Source organism: Vulpes lagopus, chromosome 23, assembly GCF_018345385.1.
Source record: "Vulpes lagopus strain Blue_001 chromosome 23, ASM1834538v1, whole genome shotgun sequence".
Taxonomy (NCBI): Eukaryota; Metazoa; Chordata; class Mammalia; order Carnivora; family Canidae; genus Vulpes; species Vulpes lagopus.
Genome location: NC_054846.1, coordinates 54,470,441 through 54,486,850, shown reverse-complemented (window position 1 = coordinate 54,486,850; position 16,410 = coordinate 54,470,441). Strand labels below are relative to the sequence as shown.

Sequence of the window (16,410 nt, the reverse complement as noted above, 5' to 3'; positions counted from 1 at the left end):
TTTCAGAAAAAACTCCCTTGAACAATGAAATCTTGGAGACACAGTCTGAACAGAGTAAGAGTCTGTAAAGCCCAGTCTGTAGAGACTGGGCTAAGCGATGTGGCTGCTTCCCAAGGCCTGGAAGCTGGTAACCGGGGAAGTGTGGCGTCGCCTCGCAAGAGCAGGAACCCGGGCCAGGAAGTGGGCACGCGTAGCCCCAGAGAAGGCTGAGCACCATGGGGTAGTCCAGCTACGCAGGCTGTTAACGGGTCTGACACAGCAGTGCGGTACTGGTGTGCGAGAGCCCATTCCTTCACTTAGAAACGCCCTAATACGCTAAACCAAGAGTTTGGGGGTGATGCTCATGCCACCAAGAGACCCGGATTCTACCGTACAAATGGGAGAGGAAGAAATTCTGTTGGTGTCTAATTTTCCAATGGTTTCAAACTATTTGATGATAGTAAGAGGTGTTTTGAAAGCCTGACACTGTGGCTAGTGTTTTCAAAGTCCCTTCAGAGATCCGTGCGGAAACACTCCAGGTACGACCTGAGGGCAGACACCTCGACTGGGCCCCACAGGCTGCTGACAGGCCAGCACACAGCGGATGCTTACTCTCCCCAGCGTCAGACACGTACGGGTTCGTCTCCGGGGCGCTCACGCCAACTCAGGCGGTTCCCAGTTTAGGGCAGCAGGCGATGAGGCTGGCTTACGCCCTAGGCCCCCCGGCCTCGAGGCCCCGCCTGCCACACCCCGGGAAGCACGCTTACCAGCGGGATTCATACTCGTTCTGATCTTCTAACTTCCTCACTTTCTTCTTAATTATAGGCAACTTCTTGGTATCTATAAAAACTGCATTTTCCTAGGAAACAAGATGAAGGTAGATGTTGTATTGTCCCACCTGTTCTGGGATGAAGAGTCCTCTTTCCAGAAGCCTGTAACAGACCTACTAACCAAATCCCACCCTGACTGGCAGGCGGGCCGCGGCTTCCCACGCCCCTCAGCCCAGTCGGCGAGGTTGTGCTATGTGCTCAGTGCTAATCTCTTAGAAAACTTGGGCCCATAAACAACTGATTCTAATGTTAAACGCTGAAGCACTTTTCAGGCTGAGTGTCTCCAAGTCCAGAATCCAGTTCATTGATCCTGTCAACCCCAGGCCACCTTCCTTCTACTTTAGTACTACTGGCGACTTCCTGGAGGTCAAGGACTAGCTTACTCGCTTCTGTCCCTGTGGTGCCAGGCAGGAAAGACCTTTCTCATAAAAAGTCAAGCTGTGTATACAAACACAGACAAATTAGTTTAGCACTTAATTTTATAAACATAGCATCCAGCGTAATGATCTAGCCATCATTTACTGGGTGTTTATATGTCACGGTTTGTTTTTTTTTTTTTTTTTAAACGTACACTGAGTGTTTTGAGAGGGGAAAAGAAATCTCACTGTACTGCTGGGGAGGAAAAAGGATTTCCCTGAAGAGATGGCACTAAATCTGGCCTTGGTGTTTCCATTTCCAGATGAAGGAAGGCTACACTTCAACATCGCCTCAAGTAAGAGTGAAATACAGGTTCTTACCCCTGTTGTATATTTTGCATACATTACACCATTCCATTCCCCTTCAACCGAGCAAAAAGACTTCTTGTCATTTGGAGAACTAGATAGAAAAGGAAACATTTCTGTTAGTCCTAAGTTGAAAGCTCCCCAAGAATCTGGTCAGTGCGCCCCCGCCCCCCAAGGGCAGGACACAGAGGAGTGGCTGTGAAGTCTCCGATAAAAGCAGCCCCGTAGAACTGGATTTCCGAGCCAACTGAAGAATGAGGCCCCTAAACAAGACGCTACTGAACTCCAGGTCCCACGAGCAGTGGGTACAGATGAGCAAGAGAGCCCTGCGCAGGGGGTACTGGGGCCACAAACGCGGAGACCGTGCCTGCCTTCAGGCTGTTCACAGCCTCGTGGGGAGACCGCTTCAGACTGTGGGTGCTAAGTGCCATGAGGTGTGTGTGTGAGCAATAGAGAGCAAAGGCGAAAGGGCTGAAATGAAGGTCACAGGAGGTCTCACTTAAGGATGTAACACGGGACGGCAGGCTTTCCATCCCGAGGAAGGGTCCAGAGGTCCAAAGGTCAAATTGACCTCTTTCCAAGGAAGGATCCTTTCCTCAAAAAACCCAACAGGCATCTACCAGGACAGGACTGGGATGCGTGGCAGGTGTGGAATTTGGGAAGTGAAACATCACAACAAAGGACAGGTTAGGAAGGGTTTGACAGGAACACAGAAGTGGTTCTAAAAGGCTCAGAAAGGCAAATGCCCAGGGGATAAGGGTGCAAGCTGCCATCCCTCGACTGAAGCAAGTTTCTTCTGATTTGGGGGCTTTGGAAGGGGGGACAAAGGGGAAGAACAACGGTAGAATCCCACATTTAGAAAGCCTTTGTGCAGCGCTTCTCAGGGTGGTGGGGACCTGGGGGCTCCCCAAGACACTCTTAGGTCAAAACTATTTTCGTAATATTAAGATGTGAACTTGCCCTTTGCACCCTCATTTTCCCACAAGTATACAGTGTTTCCCAGGGGCCGGGACACCAGCAAACTTCCAGTAAGGGTATCAGAGATTTACAAAATTCAAAAAATGAACAATGCCCCTCCTCTCATCTCACAAATGTTTTAAAGAAGAGTTTTGGAAAAGGTTTTTCATAAAAAATGCTATTGCTGTCCTTTGTAAATGTATTTATAAATATTTTAAAGATTTGTTTGAGAGAGAGGACACTCCTGTGCACAAGCCAGGGCAGAGGGAGAAGACAACTCAAGCAGACTCTGCCCTGAGCTCGGAGCCTGACGTGGGGCTCAATCCCACGACGCTGAGATCATGACAGGAGACCAAATCAAGAGCCGGATGCTTAACCCACTGAGCCACCAGGCACCCCTATTTATAAATATTTTAAAATAATTTCTAATATGAGAAATATCAATGGATATTATTTAACAGAAGACAAAAGCTCTTCGGGGTTCTTAATTTTTAAGTGTAAGGGAGTTGGGAGACCGACTCTATGAGAGCCACACAGCTCCGCGATTCACCCTGTGCTCCAGCCCCTTCTCCGGAGTCCACCACGCGCTCTCTCTGCTCCCCGTTTTGAGGGCAGTCTTCCTACTCTATCACTACGACGGAGGGAAATGCTGCGGAGCCAGCAGTTCCCGTGGGTGCCGGCGACCTCCACGGACCCTGAGAAGCAGGCCCGCCCGCCTGCCCTGGACCTGCTGGTCTCCAGCACCTGCCTGTTTGGGGGTGCACGTGCATTCCAGTGGTGACTTGGCTGCTCTCTGAGCTCTGCCCGTTTTCTCTGACTGAAGTTTAGTAAACTTCATCATGTGTTCATGGTCCTTCCTGTTCAAGATATTTTTGGATGCTAATTATGTCGTCCCAATTATTTCCCTGGAAAACTGGTTAACCACAGTCATTTATCTTCCATCTGCAACACTGGTCCCAGTAAGGCCTCGCAGGGAAGACAAAGTTCTGCAGATCTCCTCTTCCGGCCAGATTCTGAATCCACCCAACTGACTTGTGACCCAGACAGTACAGCTGTCTTCATTTGACCCTAGCCGGAACCAAGCCGAGATGTGATGGTTACTCTTTTTCCCCAGCAAAGGCCAGAAAAAGGGACTGCGAAGATGCGGGAGACACTGCTCTGGGAATCACGGTGTCCACTGCACACACTAGCCCCGTGGTCCAATCAGCAGGAGGGAGTCCGGAATCTAGGATCTGCGTAACTTGGCAATCTGGGAAGACTCCTCTTGGGTTCCTTGGAAGGAAATCCCATCAATGAATGACCTCTGATTGTACTGAACCCAGATTTGAGGTCTCTTTCTGATACGAGGTTTTAGGAACAGACATAAATATAGGTTGTGAAAGAAGTTTACAAAGGAAAAAAAAAAATAAGTTTACAAAGGCAAGACCATTAGAATAGTCAATTCCTAATAACAGTTACAGTTCAAGACAAAAAGTATTTCAGGGAAGCAGAAGAGCACCAAAGCAGAAAAACAAAATACCTACAAAATCTCAGCAGTAATTCTGTGCTTCTTGCCCCCATAGAAAGGTTTAGTGTGGAAGACGATATTTGCACTATAGCCAGTTTTGGAACAACTGATATTGCATTCTCCGCCCAGCTCCACCCAGGGCACTGTGAGGATGGACCTGCAAAATCAAAAGCACAGGTAAGGCTGACAGTTCAAAGGATGAGAGGAGAAGTACAGCTTTGAAACAGCAGGGTCTGCTGCCGGCTGAGGGGAGGAAATGGAGTCAGCTCTACTTGCCTTCCATACCCATTGGGGAACGTGAGAATATAATGTTCGTCATAATCTAGACACGAGACACAGCCTGTGGGGAGAAGGATAGAGAGTGTGAGGAGTGGTGTCAAGTGGCCGTAAGGCTTTATTGTCTGGTTGATGGACACTCCATTCAATTTAGGAAAAAACAATCTTGCACCCTCCACGCCTGCTCTCCTCCCCAAAACACATGCTTTTTATGCAAACGATGACATCCAGTCTGGCCTTCTTGGTGCCATTTCCCCTCACTAGGCTAGGGGCCAGCACATATTAGAATAAAATTCTATTAATACTCTGGTACACCCCATGCGCAGAGACTTACCCTGCCCTATGTTGTGCACCCCAATTGACATGCCAAGGAATTTTGATTTGGTCCAGATATGCGCATTGAATTGTATCTTCTTGTTAAAGCACTCAGCATAAAAGGCTGAAACTGAACAAAAATTGTTTTTAATACACTACATAGCTACAGTCACCTCTCCCACTCCATCTGGAGAAAAAACAGGCTTCAGGAGGAAAATCCTTATGTCCCTCAAAGAATAGCATCAAAAGAGGCCAGGGGGTACCCAACTGCCTTTTATACCCTGTTTATCCCAATGCAAGCACCATTTAGGGCCATATGGGCAGGAGCCTCCCTGAACCATGAGGCTGTAGCAATCCTGGAGACTTAGAAATCTTCTGGTCAGCACGCATGTCCTTGCTGCCCTAGCCCCAACCTGGGCCCACCCAGTATTTCCAGTCTTAACACCGTCGAGCAACGGAGACGTTAGAGATATACACTTTGCCCACTATGTCAGGAACATACACGTCTAATTTATATAAACTCTCAAAATGGCTGAGGTCTCTAGAGCACAGCTTGTTATGTGTAAGATGACCATAGAAGGATAACAAGTTCGTTTCCCACATCTCTGCTTTTTACACGCAGTTAATCAGTGAAGAGAACCTTTGGTACCTACACAAGGAATAGATAGGAGGAGCCAATCTTCATAAGGCTAGAAAAATAGAGACAGCCACAAAACCAACTAAAGTGACCTCAATCGTGGAGCTTTTTTTAAAATTATTTTTTTAAGTAGGCTCCACACCCAGCCCTGAGTTCAAGAGTTGCACGTTCTCTGACAGAGCCACCCAGGTGCCCCAGCTATGGAGCTTTTAATGACCCCCTTTAGACAGAACAGTTTGAGAGTGGACGGTGCAGAGGATCTCGGTGACTTACTGGGTGGATGATGGGAAACCTGCTCAGCCACGAATGTCACGCAGTTTTTGGAAACCCAAGGAACTGGCCCTTCGGAAACTAGCTCCTGTAAGCAAACATAACATTTTCTTTTGATACGGATAAACAAGGGACACTGTGGATAGTCTAACAACTGGAGTCCGCCTCCCCAGTGCTTAACGGTTCTCTCCTCCACACATCCCAGCACCTTACACATAATGTCATTATGGCACTTAATGTCACTGCTGGAATTACAGCTTTGTGTTGGTGTCCCCCGACCAGACCTCCCTACGACATCCCTGAAGGCAAGCCGGAGGTGCCTGACTCAGCCAGGTGTGCACAGACAGCAGGCACTTAGCAATGTCAGCCAAGTAAGCAAGGACACACGGCACTGCCTCTGTCCTCAGTAAGGACACACGTGATGAATCCCACGGAAAGGGAGAGAGGACTGGATGGTTTGCTCAGAGGCTATCCTGAGCCAGGGACTGTGGGCTAGGGTTCAGCAGATTTCCTCAAATCAGCTTCTGGATGTTGGGGCCCTGAGGACTCAGTTCTGCTCTTCTCTCTCTTACTAGGTAAGTTCACCCAATTCTAGTGCTTTAAATGTCATCTAAACACACTAAAATCTCTAAAAGCCTCATTTCTATCCTAGATCTCTCCCTTTAACTCCAGACTCAAAATTCTGACTCCCTGACAACTCCATTTACACGTACAACTCACGCTTTATGTTTCAAATTAGAGTTCTTGATTTTCCCTTCCCCAAATGTAATTTTTTTTTTCCTTTTTGTAAATGGCATCAATCAATTGCTAAAGCTCACATGCAGGGCTCATCTCTGATTGTCCCCTTTCTTTTAACAGTATTACCTCCCCAATATAGCTCAAATCAACTGTGTCTCTTCTGGAATAATGCCAAAACTTCCTCAGTGGTCTCTCCTTGCTTCTATTTTTGCCCCTTTCCAATTCATTTTTCACAAAATCATTACAGTGATCTTTTTAAAACAAAAAGCCACAAAATTACCACTATGGGCCACAAGGCCTTGCATGACCTGATCTCTGAATCTCATCTCATGCCACCCCTTCATGCTCACTATATCTAGAGTATGCTGACCGACCCAACAACCCTGTTCTGTGGGTGCTGAGCATCTTTGGATCACTGCCTTTACATTATCTGCCCCCAAATAAAATGCAATCTTGAATCAGTATGCAACTTAAGATCACTAAAAACATCAGCACAAAACTCACTGCATTCTCTTCCGTATCATTTGGCAATGTCCAGTGACACTGAAAGATTTCACCCAAAATGGGGTTGTATGGCTTTTTGGCAACTGATCCTTTCCTTCCTGCGTGAAACGCGGAGAGGTACCATTTCACAACCTGAACCATTCGATCTCTGGCATCCTTCTGGTCACTAATGCTGCGAGGGAGAAAGAGAAAATTTAATGTTTTGCTTTCTGACGGACACAAGCTGATGCCGCCCTCCTCAGCGTGGTCCACCCTAAGCCAGGCTGAGAGGACCCAGGACTGAGACGTTTTAGAACTGAGGTATAATGTATGTGACAGAACAAACTACTCGGTGAATTTGAGAAATGTATACAGTTGACCCTTGAATGGGTTTAAACTGTGCAGGTCCTCTTACATGTGGATTTTTTTCAATAAACACAGTAAAGTACTGTAAATGTATTTTCCCTTATGATTTTAATAATGTCTTTTCTCTAGCTTACTTTATTCTAAAAATACAACATACAGGGATGCCTGGGTGGCTCAGTGGTTGAGCGTATGCCTTCGGCTCAGGTCGTAATCCTGGGGTCCCAGGATCAAGTCCTCCACTGGGCTCCGTGTAGGAGCTTCTCCCTCTATGTCTCTGCCTCTCTGTTTCTCCCATGAATAGATAAATAAAAATCTTAAAAAAAAAAAAAAAACAATATATGACATATGAAACATACAAAAATCTGTTAATACTATCTGTGTTATCAGCAAGAGTTCTGGTCAGCAGTAGGCTAGTATTAGTGAAGCTTTTGGGGAGTCAAAAGTACAGACCGATTTTCGACTCTGTGGGGGGTAAGCACCTTCGACCATACTGTTCGAGGGTCAACTGTACACCAGTGTCAGTCAATATGCCCACCCATCGGGAAACCTCAAAATGATCTGTATCTAGCTCCAGTCAACCCCACTCCCAGGCCAAGGAATACAATCAGAGAAGACAGATTATAACATCCTCTATGAAGAAAAATTTCCTGCTACCACTGAAAAGCAATGTGGACTCACCTCCTTGTAAATCAGTGCCAACTTTACCTTCCCCTTTGTACATATATCTAATATTGCAAACTGATATTTAAAAGTTATGAGCCAGAATCTGGAAGCTAGACAGTAAGCTCCTCAAGGGCAGACACTGCGACTTTCTTTTCTGGCAAATACTAGGTGCTTTAGAAAGGTTTGCCGAATTCAGATAATTGAATTTCGTCAGGAATCCATCTATCCTGTACCAACAGAAAGCTACTGAGTAACATCTTAAAAATTGGAAACTACAGTATTCAGTCAAATACCTCACAAACAGGTCCGGATGTGCAAAAAAGTCTGCATACATTTCTAAAAGAGATCTTCTTTCAAGAATGAATGTTGGAAGAACTACCTGAAAAACATATACATTTGACCCTTGAGGATCAAATTGCACTACAGATAAACAGATTGCTGAACTGCTTTAAAAAAAAAAAAAAAAAAAAAACCCAAACCAAAAACTCTCATTGCAATCATGGTAATACCCACCCTATACTGCCCCGGCATGCTTCTGATACCTACTTCCCAAACTATTCTGATTCAGAAATGCCCATGAACTTGCCCAGCAGATAGGAAACAGAAAACAGATTTTGAAGGTTCAGATGTCACTTTCCCTGCACCATCTCCCTACAGCTCCCGAATCAGCATAACAATGACAAACCACATTCAGCAGCTACCCTGTGATGCCTGCTACCTGCAGGGGACTTAGACACATATCATGTTACTCAACTGTACAACAATCCTGTTCTGAAGAAATTATTATCCCTATTTTACAGTCAAGAAAAATGAAGCTCAGAGTGCGAAATTTTCTCACTGCTCCATAATGATGTGGAATTCAAACTGGGTCTGACACCGAGAGGTCTGTGCACTTTCTAATGCTGCTTTTCTACTATCATCAATTTAATTAGGTAATTGATCTACTTACACATCTCTGTCCTCAAATAAATGATCTCCTAGAATGCAAGGACCACATAAATACTATTACACAGCAAGAAAATTTAGCATTAATTTAATGCTAATTAATGCTTTAATTTAAGTATTAAAAGAATAAAGGAAAGAATAAAGACGGGGGAATCAATGAACTCTCTACCATGGGGCTGAGCCCAGGAAGAAAAATGCTGAGGGGCTGGGAATGTAACACAGGAAAAAGTATAAATAGGAAACTGGGAAGAAGGAATGAAAAATATCAGGAACAACCAATTATAAAAAAGAGAAGAATTTCATTAGGGAATGAAAGAACAGTTTTTGAAATGTCTATCGGAAAATAAGTTATTCACTGTGGAGCACTAAAGTCAACAAAAATTCTCTTAAATTTAGTAATTACTGTATATCTGCTCTATTCAGGATCCTGTGTTAAATGTGGTGAAGGCAAAGGTAAACAGGATAGAATACTTACAAGTATTTAAATTTTAGGTGGAGCGTTGGGGCACCTGGGTTGGCTTAGTCAGTTAAGCGTCTGACTCTTGGTTTCACCTCAGGTCATCATCTCAGGGTCGTAGGACCAAGCCTTGCATCAGGCTCCGCACTCAGCAAGGAGCCTGCTTGAGATTCTTTCCCTTTCCTCTCCCTCCGTTTTTGTCCCCCCTCCCTCTCTCTAAAGAAATAAATTAAATCTCAAAAAAACCCAACTTAGGTGGAATGTGACAAACATACAAGACGTTCAAAGCATCCTGGAAGTTCAGGAGAGGGAAAGATCATGCTCTGCTGGTGGACCAGAATGAGGGCAGAGGTGGGAAATGATTCACTGAGGTGGAACTAGAGAAAAGCGTTAGATAAGAGTATGACTGCAACAGAGGAGAAAACAGAAGAACAAGACGTGGACATGGCAGGAAACAAGACATGGAGACAGGAAATCGTGTGTAATAGCGACTGACCCAGGGGCCACTGTGGCCGGGTATATAAAGATTATAGGAGATGCCGATGGGACGACACAGCTTAGAAAAGGGCACTATGGCTCTAATATTTAGAATGTTTATAATCCAACTCCAGAGTGTACATTTTAAGTAAGCATTTTCTTATGTATGTTTCCATCTTATGTATGTTCATAATGTAAATCTGTTTAGACTGGTGGGTAAGCTTATGTGCTGACTTGGTGCAACCAATTTTTTACTACTCTTGAAGAAACTACAAACTGTCAAGTAAGAATGCTGAAAAACAAAACAGAAGTACCTTTTTTTTTTTATTGAGAAAGAGCGAGAGCAAGCGAGCGAGAGCACACGAGCACACGAGAGCACAGGGCGGTGGGTTGGGGGGGAGGGGAAGGCGGTGGGACAGGGAGAGAGAGAATCCCAAGCAGGCTCTACCCACAGTGCAAAGCTGGACACGGGCCTCAATTTCATGACCCTGAGATTATAATCTGAGCCAAAATCAAGAGTTGGACACTTAAAAGGACTAAACCACCCAGGCCCCCCAGGAATAAGTACTTTTAATACATAAATAGCTCTTGTGAATCAACAAGAAAAAGATTACTATTACCAACAGAAAAAAATGAACAAAAGAACTGAACAGGTCATTCAAAAAGAAGAAATGGCCAAAACCCAAAATTTTATATGTAATCAGAAAAAAAAAATTTTTCCTCTCTACTTAAAAAAATTCTTGAGAACTCTCATTAAACAGATCATCTTCAATGTTTTTAGCCCTTATACATGCCATTAAGTCAAGTAACTAGAACAGGGCTAGGTTGTCTTCAACCTGGGTTCCAGTACTTTGCTGCCACTTAGGTATGAGGCAGCCCTGGAAAATGACCTAAGTTTATGTAAAAGGAGAATAATTATATGTCCTGCTTATATCTTTCTTAGAACTATTTTGAAGACCAAGCAAGGTAAATGAGATGTGACTCTGTAGTATTTCCAAACACTACAAAGTATTTGGGAAATAACTTTAGAAAGTATCTGAAGTGAAAAGATACATTTTATAAATAGGAGAATGAGATAAAAATTTATGACATTATTGCAATACTTTGGAATACATAATGGCATTGAGATTTCAGAATCTGTTGGCGATCACAGCCATCCACTTGTGCCAGTAAAGATTTCTAAAATAGCTAATTTTTAACATTTTTGGTTAGAAAATAATTATGTCTTTCATAATATAACAAGCACATACAATAGCTATGAACCAAATATAGATTATCTGGCGGAGAAAATTATGTGAGCCAAGGATTACACACTTGATTGTGGCAGACACTTTTGGTTGTCTATGCACATTCCTGCTTCAACCTTTGTAACAGAATTCTGATTCTGCTCAGGTTGAGGCTATAGGTTGCCGTAAGAGTCACAGGGTCCTCCTGGATCTCAAGGGGGTGAATGCAGATTAATCTATTCCTATCATTTAACCTCCCTTTCTAGTGACTAGCTTAGGCGTGGGACATGCATAGCTCTGGCCAAGGAGATTCAACTGGAAGTCTGACGGGCCACTTCAGGAGAAGAATGTCCAACAACAACAACAACAACAACAAAATCCATGAAAAATAATTTTTCTGCCTCCTGACATTATTTGCCTAAGGATGGGAAGACTGGAAGTGTGACAGCCATTTTGCAATGACAAGGAGACAAGCCTGAGTGTGAAAGTCAACATGCTAAGGATGGAAGAACAAAGTGACAGAAGGAACCTAGCTTCTTTCTCACACAACTGATTGAATTAATCAATCCTAGAACCACTCTACTTCTAGCTTTCTCATTATAGGAGCTAATACACTTAGTACTGTTCAAGTCATCTTCTGAGGAGTCTTCCATTAAACCAAAACTGACCACAGTGGAAGATACAGAAAAGAAATATTTAGATGTCAACATCTAAAATTAAGCTCTAACAAAATTTGAAGTGGAATTCTGACCTAACAATTATGCAATCTAATGATCACGGAAAAAGTTCTGGGACAAACTCCTGCAAATATTCTCTTACCTAGAACATTCCTGGCAAGTATGTTGGATTCCACAAATTAATGCTATTCTTGTGTTTCTGTTTTCATTTAGATTTGAGGTAAAAAGGTTTTATTATAGACACTTATTAGAAAGTATTATATATTAGTTTTTTCCTCAACAGCCCTCTAAATCCAAAACCAGAGTGAAGCTGACAGGTATCAAAGACTATCTAGCACTGGAGTTGATCTGGTCATAAAAGAAGTGAGCATCCTAAATTTTATTAACTTTCTAAAGCCAGATAGAGCAACAATCTAACCAAGATGGAAGTGACTGCAGCTCAAATCTTTAAGATAAGAGCTGGCAGTAAAAAGACTGCAGATTTTGAAATCACAGATCATATCAGAATCTCAGTTTTGCCAGCCAAAGTTACTCAGTCTCTATGAGTTTTAGTTTCCTCATCCATAAAATTTTAACAACACCTCTGCAGAGCTGTGGGGAGAATTAAGTGCAAGGATGAGGTTTCCAGCACAGTGGTAGGGAAATACAATAGGCACCTATATGCACTAGTCTCCTAAATTAACAGGGCATTCTGTTTAGAGAACCAAGTTTAAAATCAAATTAACATTTAAACTAATTGAGTGGCTCAATGTTTGTCATACAATCTCCCATTTATACATGTTCCAATCCTTAACAGCCCTGGGAAGTGGACACTGTATGTCCATCTTGCATAAGAAACATAAAGATCAGAGAGGAAGAGACGTGCTCAAGGTCACATGGTTTAGTGATAGCAGAGGCAGGATGCAAACACAGGTCCTCTAACTCCAAGATCAGAACTCTGCTCATTTTGATTCTGGACACACCACACTGCTTTAGGTTTTATCCAAACTACTAATCAGGCCCAACATCATTAATTAATTCATAATATAAGACCCCAGTAAGACCCAAATCTTAATTAATTCATATTATCCACATATACTATTTCTATGAATTCTAGCTTCATATGTTTCACCCATTTGCAAAAATTCTCAGTTTACTCATCTACATATATATTAAACCACAAATGTATAAACGGAAGTTATGTCATTACGCTACATTTTCAAGCCACATTCACTACACAATCATCGAGAACTCGCACATACACAGTAAGACTTAACAGCAAATGCCAAATTTGTTTCTTACCTTAGTCAGATCCATTCCAAGCCTAACCTGTGATAAGAGATGCATGATAACGCTTTTGTGCTCTTCTACTGATCCTGCCTCTCCTTCATCATCTCTATCATCATGTGAGTCAAAAAGGTCTAAAATAAAACAGATCTGCTTAGACTGGTGTTAAGTCAGACCAACCTGTGATGCTACCAGTGCCACAAATCTTTTTTTCAAACAAATATTTTTAGGAAAAAGAGTCAAATTCTCCAATGTCACTTACCAGCTTCACTTGTTCCATTGGACATGGAGGAATTAAGCGACTCTGTGGTATCTGGGCGCTTCAGACTATTTCCTGAGCTGCTGTGTGTCAAGACTGAGGCAGATCCAGATGAACTGAAAAACCAGTAATCACCTTCTTAAGCAACTGAGAATCAGAGTAAGGCATTAACCTACAAGGCTATCTGAAACCAATACAGGCTGATCAATGACAGTGAGCTGGTCACACATACACAGTTCCGAACCCTTATTCTGAGATTGGAAACTGTAAAGTGTGAGGACTAGGTTTCCTGTCTCGTGCTTTACGAGACTTTTTTTGCATAGTGTGTGCTCAACCAAATCATGCTAAAAGGTCATCAAATATTAGTAAGATTTTTGCTTCTGCATCTAAGTTTAAAACTAGAGTTCAGGGGATCCCTGGGTGGCGCAGCAGTTTGGCGCCTGCCTTTGGCCCAGGGCGCGATCTTGGAGACCCGGGATCGAGTCCCACGTCAGGCTCCCGGTGCATGGAGCCTGCTGCTTCTCCCTCTGCCTGTGTCTCTGCCTCTCTCTCTCTCTCTGTGTGACTATCATAAATAAATAAAAATTAAAAAAAAAAAATTTAAACTAGAGTTCATTTTCTTGTCACGTTACTTCACAGAAAAATATGTGTTATAATTCTCTGCAACAATTTCTAGAACCTCAAAAATTGCCAAGTCTGTTATACTTAGTCTCAGAAGATGTTTTCTCTGTATTTTTGAGATCCTTTGATAAAAGCCCACACTGGTATTTAACAATATTTCCAGTCACTTAAACACTGTATTTGAAATAACAAAATACAAAAGCACGGTATTTTTTATAAGCAAATTTATGGTAACTGAAATTATGAGCTGGTTAAAATATTAATAGGGTCTAAACAAAGTTTCCTCTATTATTATACTTCTAACTGTAACTTATCCAGAGTTAGTTATATATTAATAAAATAATCAAAGGCATATAATTTACTCATTAAATATAAAAAGAAACCAAATTTTTCATACTGCAGATATTATGTATAAAATAGTATACATATGACCATTTTTTTGTTACAGATTTATGGATGCAAAGCATATTATATATTCTAATTTAAACACAGTTTGCCCTAATTACTTACCTTCTTTTGATTTATTTAATAAACTTCATTTTTAGAGCAGTTTTTCACAGCAAAATTGAGTAGAAACTACAGAATTCCTATGTGCTCCTTTCCGCAAACATGCCCAACTTCCCTCCCATATTATCAACATCCCACCCCAGAATGTGCTCACTTGTAACAACTAATGAACCTACACTGGTACATCATTCTCTGACTTGAAGTCCACAGTTCACATTAGGGTTCACTCTTGGTGGTATAACAGTCTATGAATTTTGATAAATGTAGAGAAGTATACATCATTATAGTATTGTATAGCTGCACTACCCAAAAAATCCTCTGTGCTCTGCCTATGTTAGAACATTCTAATATTACAGTATTAGAACAATGTGTATTCTAATTTAAATGTAGTTTGTCCTAGTTACTTACTTTCTTTGATCTATTTTTCAAAAATCCTTAGGTAACTACCGCTTCTTTGATAATTTAGCACTATACATCACAAGGTACTGGAACTAATGTCTACCTCACAGCTTTGAGAGCCAATGGAAAATATGAGTAAAAGACCTAGGCAAGAGAAATCAAATTAAATAAATCATTAAATAAAAGAGCTGCATGAAAGTTATTTTCAAAATGTTTTGTGGCTCTTTGATACATCATCAAAATAGAATCAATATTTTAAATCAACAGATCAAAAACCCCAAATCCTTTCAAATATGTATCTTATATACAATTCCAAAGGTTAGATCTATGCTGTGCTTTTCTTTTTTACTCAGGTAAGAAACCATGTCTGGGCCAAATGAAATGCTCAAAATCACTCAAAATGAAAAAAAAATGGGATCCTCATTTCTTCATAATTTATTGCAATCAGGACAAAAAAATTTAAAGAATTTAGTTAAAAAATAAGAGCAACATTGATAAGAATAATATGCTTACAGGAAAGCTTTATCTGCAACAGGCTAGCCTGTATAGTATGTAATCATAAATAAACTAAACCAAAAAATGTGAAGTGCTGAGCTGAATTACAGTAACAGAATCCAAAGTCTTACTGAGCACCTTGGTTAAGTGCCGAACACTGTGTTTTCATCTCCATAACAATCTAAGCTCCCTAAAAACCCTACACAGTATTATTCTCTTCACATATGGATGCTCAGCTCAGAGACTCAGTGACTGGCCTCAGGTCACATGGCTGGTAAGTACTGGAGCAATTTCAAATCCATGTCTGGCTCCAAAGTGCAAGTTCTTTCCAACACAGACTTTCATCTAGTTTATAACCGTTTACAGCCACACTGCTCACTAACAGTTCACACTGAAGCTACCATTGCTACGGGTCTTCGGAAAGTGCATAGTGAAAGACTTAAGTTTTCCAGTTCTCTTTCTACAGAGACGGAAAAACAGTAGACAGAAACTTGAGCTGTGAGTCCGAAAATAAGTAGTAGCAGCCGATGACCAGCAGGTGTCACAGGCTCAATGCCCAGCAAGGTCAGGCAGAGAACATAAATATGTGAACTGGACTAGGTGGTAAGGAATACAGCCCCGGGGCCAACACACTCCATTTGAACGGACTTAAGCCCATTTAAAAAAACAACACCCTGCCCCCAAGTCAACAAACACCTTGCTGGCCAAATAAACCATCTGCAGTCCCTACCAGTTTGGGAATCCAGATTAGGGCATACAAGGAGAACACAAAACTGAGGGAAAAAAGGAATCCAATGGGTTAGCAGGACATAGAATTTAACTCTGGATCCTTTCAAATGGGAGGTTCATCAACTGTGTATTTGTCATGGGATGGGTACCAGGAAAGCCCAGAGAAGGAAGCTTATAATAGAAGGAGAAAAGAAAAAAGCCTATGAGCCTACAGGTGACTTTGTAGACATGCCCGTTACAGATACAATAATAAAATTTTCTATTTTATAAAAATTTCAGGAGAACCCCTTGAAACTGGGGCCAGACTCTGATGTTAAAAAGAAGCTAACTAGGGATCCTTGGGTGGCTCAGCAGTTTAGTGCCTGCCTTCAGCCCAGGGCATGGTCCTGGAGTCCCAGGATCGAGTCCCACATCGGGCTCCCTGCATGGAGCCTGCTTCTCTCTCTGCCTCTCTCTCTCTCTGTGTGTCTCTCATGAATAAATAAATAGGATCAAAGAAAGAAAAGAAAGAAAAAGAAGAAAAGAAAGAAAAGAAAGAAAAGAAAGAAAAGAAAGAAAAGAAAAGAAAGAAAGAAAGAAAGAAAGAAAGAAAGAATGAAAGAAGCTAAC

At 42.1% G+C, this 16,410-nt stretch overlaps 1 protein-coding gene across 7 annotated transcripts in view; it reads right to left on the bottom strand.

Annotated features, from left to right (window-relative positions):
- Positions 1-16,410, bottom strand: part of OSBPL9 (oxysterol binding protein like 9) — a 170,250-nt gene that overhangs the window by 1,491 nt on the left and 152,349 nt on the right. For all 7 annotated transcript variants that reach the window (XM_041739145.1, XM_041739146.1, XM_041739147.1 and 4 more), the window contains 10 exons: positions 13,054-13,166; positions 12,807-12,925; positions 8,037-8,122; positions 6,736-6,907; positions 5,497-5,581; positions 4,606-4,716; positions 4,272-4,335; positions 4,012-4,152; positions 1,547-1,625; positions 747-838 (listed from right to left, as the gene is read on the bottom strand). In XM_041739145.1, the coding sequence (XP_041595079.1) occupies positions 747-838; positions 1,547-1,625; positions 4,012-4,152; positions 4,272-4,335; positions 4,606-4,716; positions 5,497-5,581; positions 6,736-6,907; positions 8,037-8,122; positions 12,807-12,925; positions 13,054-13,166 (1,062 nt within the window). The remainder of the gene's footprint in view (positions 1-746; positions 839-1,546; positions 1,626-4,011; positions 4,153-4,271; positions 4,336-4,605; positions 4,717-5,496; positions 5,582-6,735; positions 6,908-8,036; positions 8,123-12,806; positions 12,926-13,053; positions 13,167-16,410) is intronic.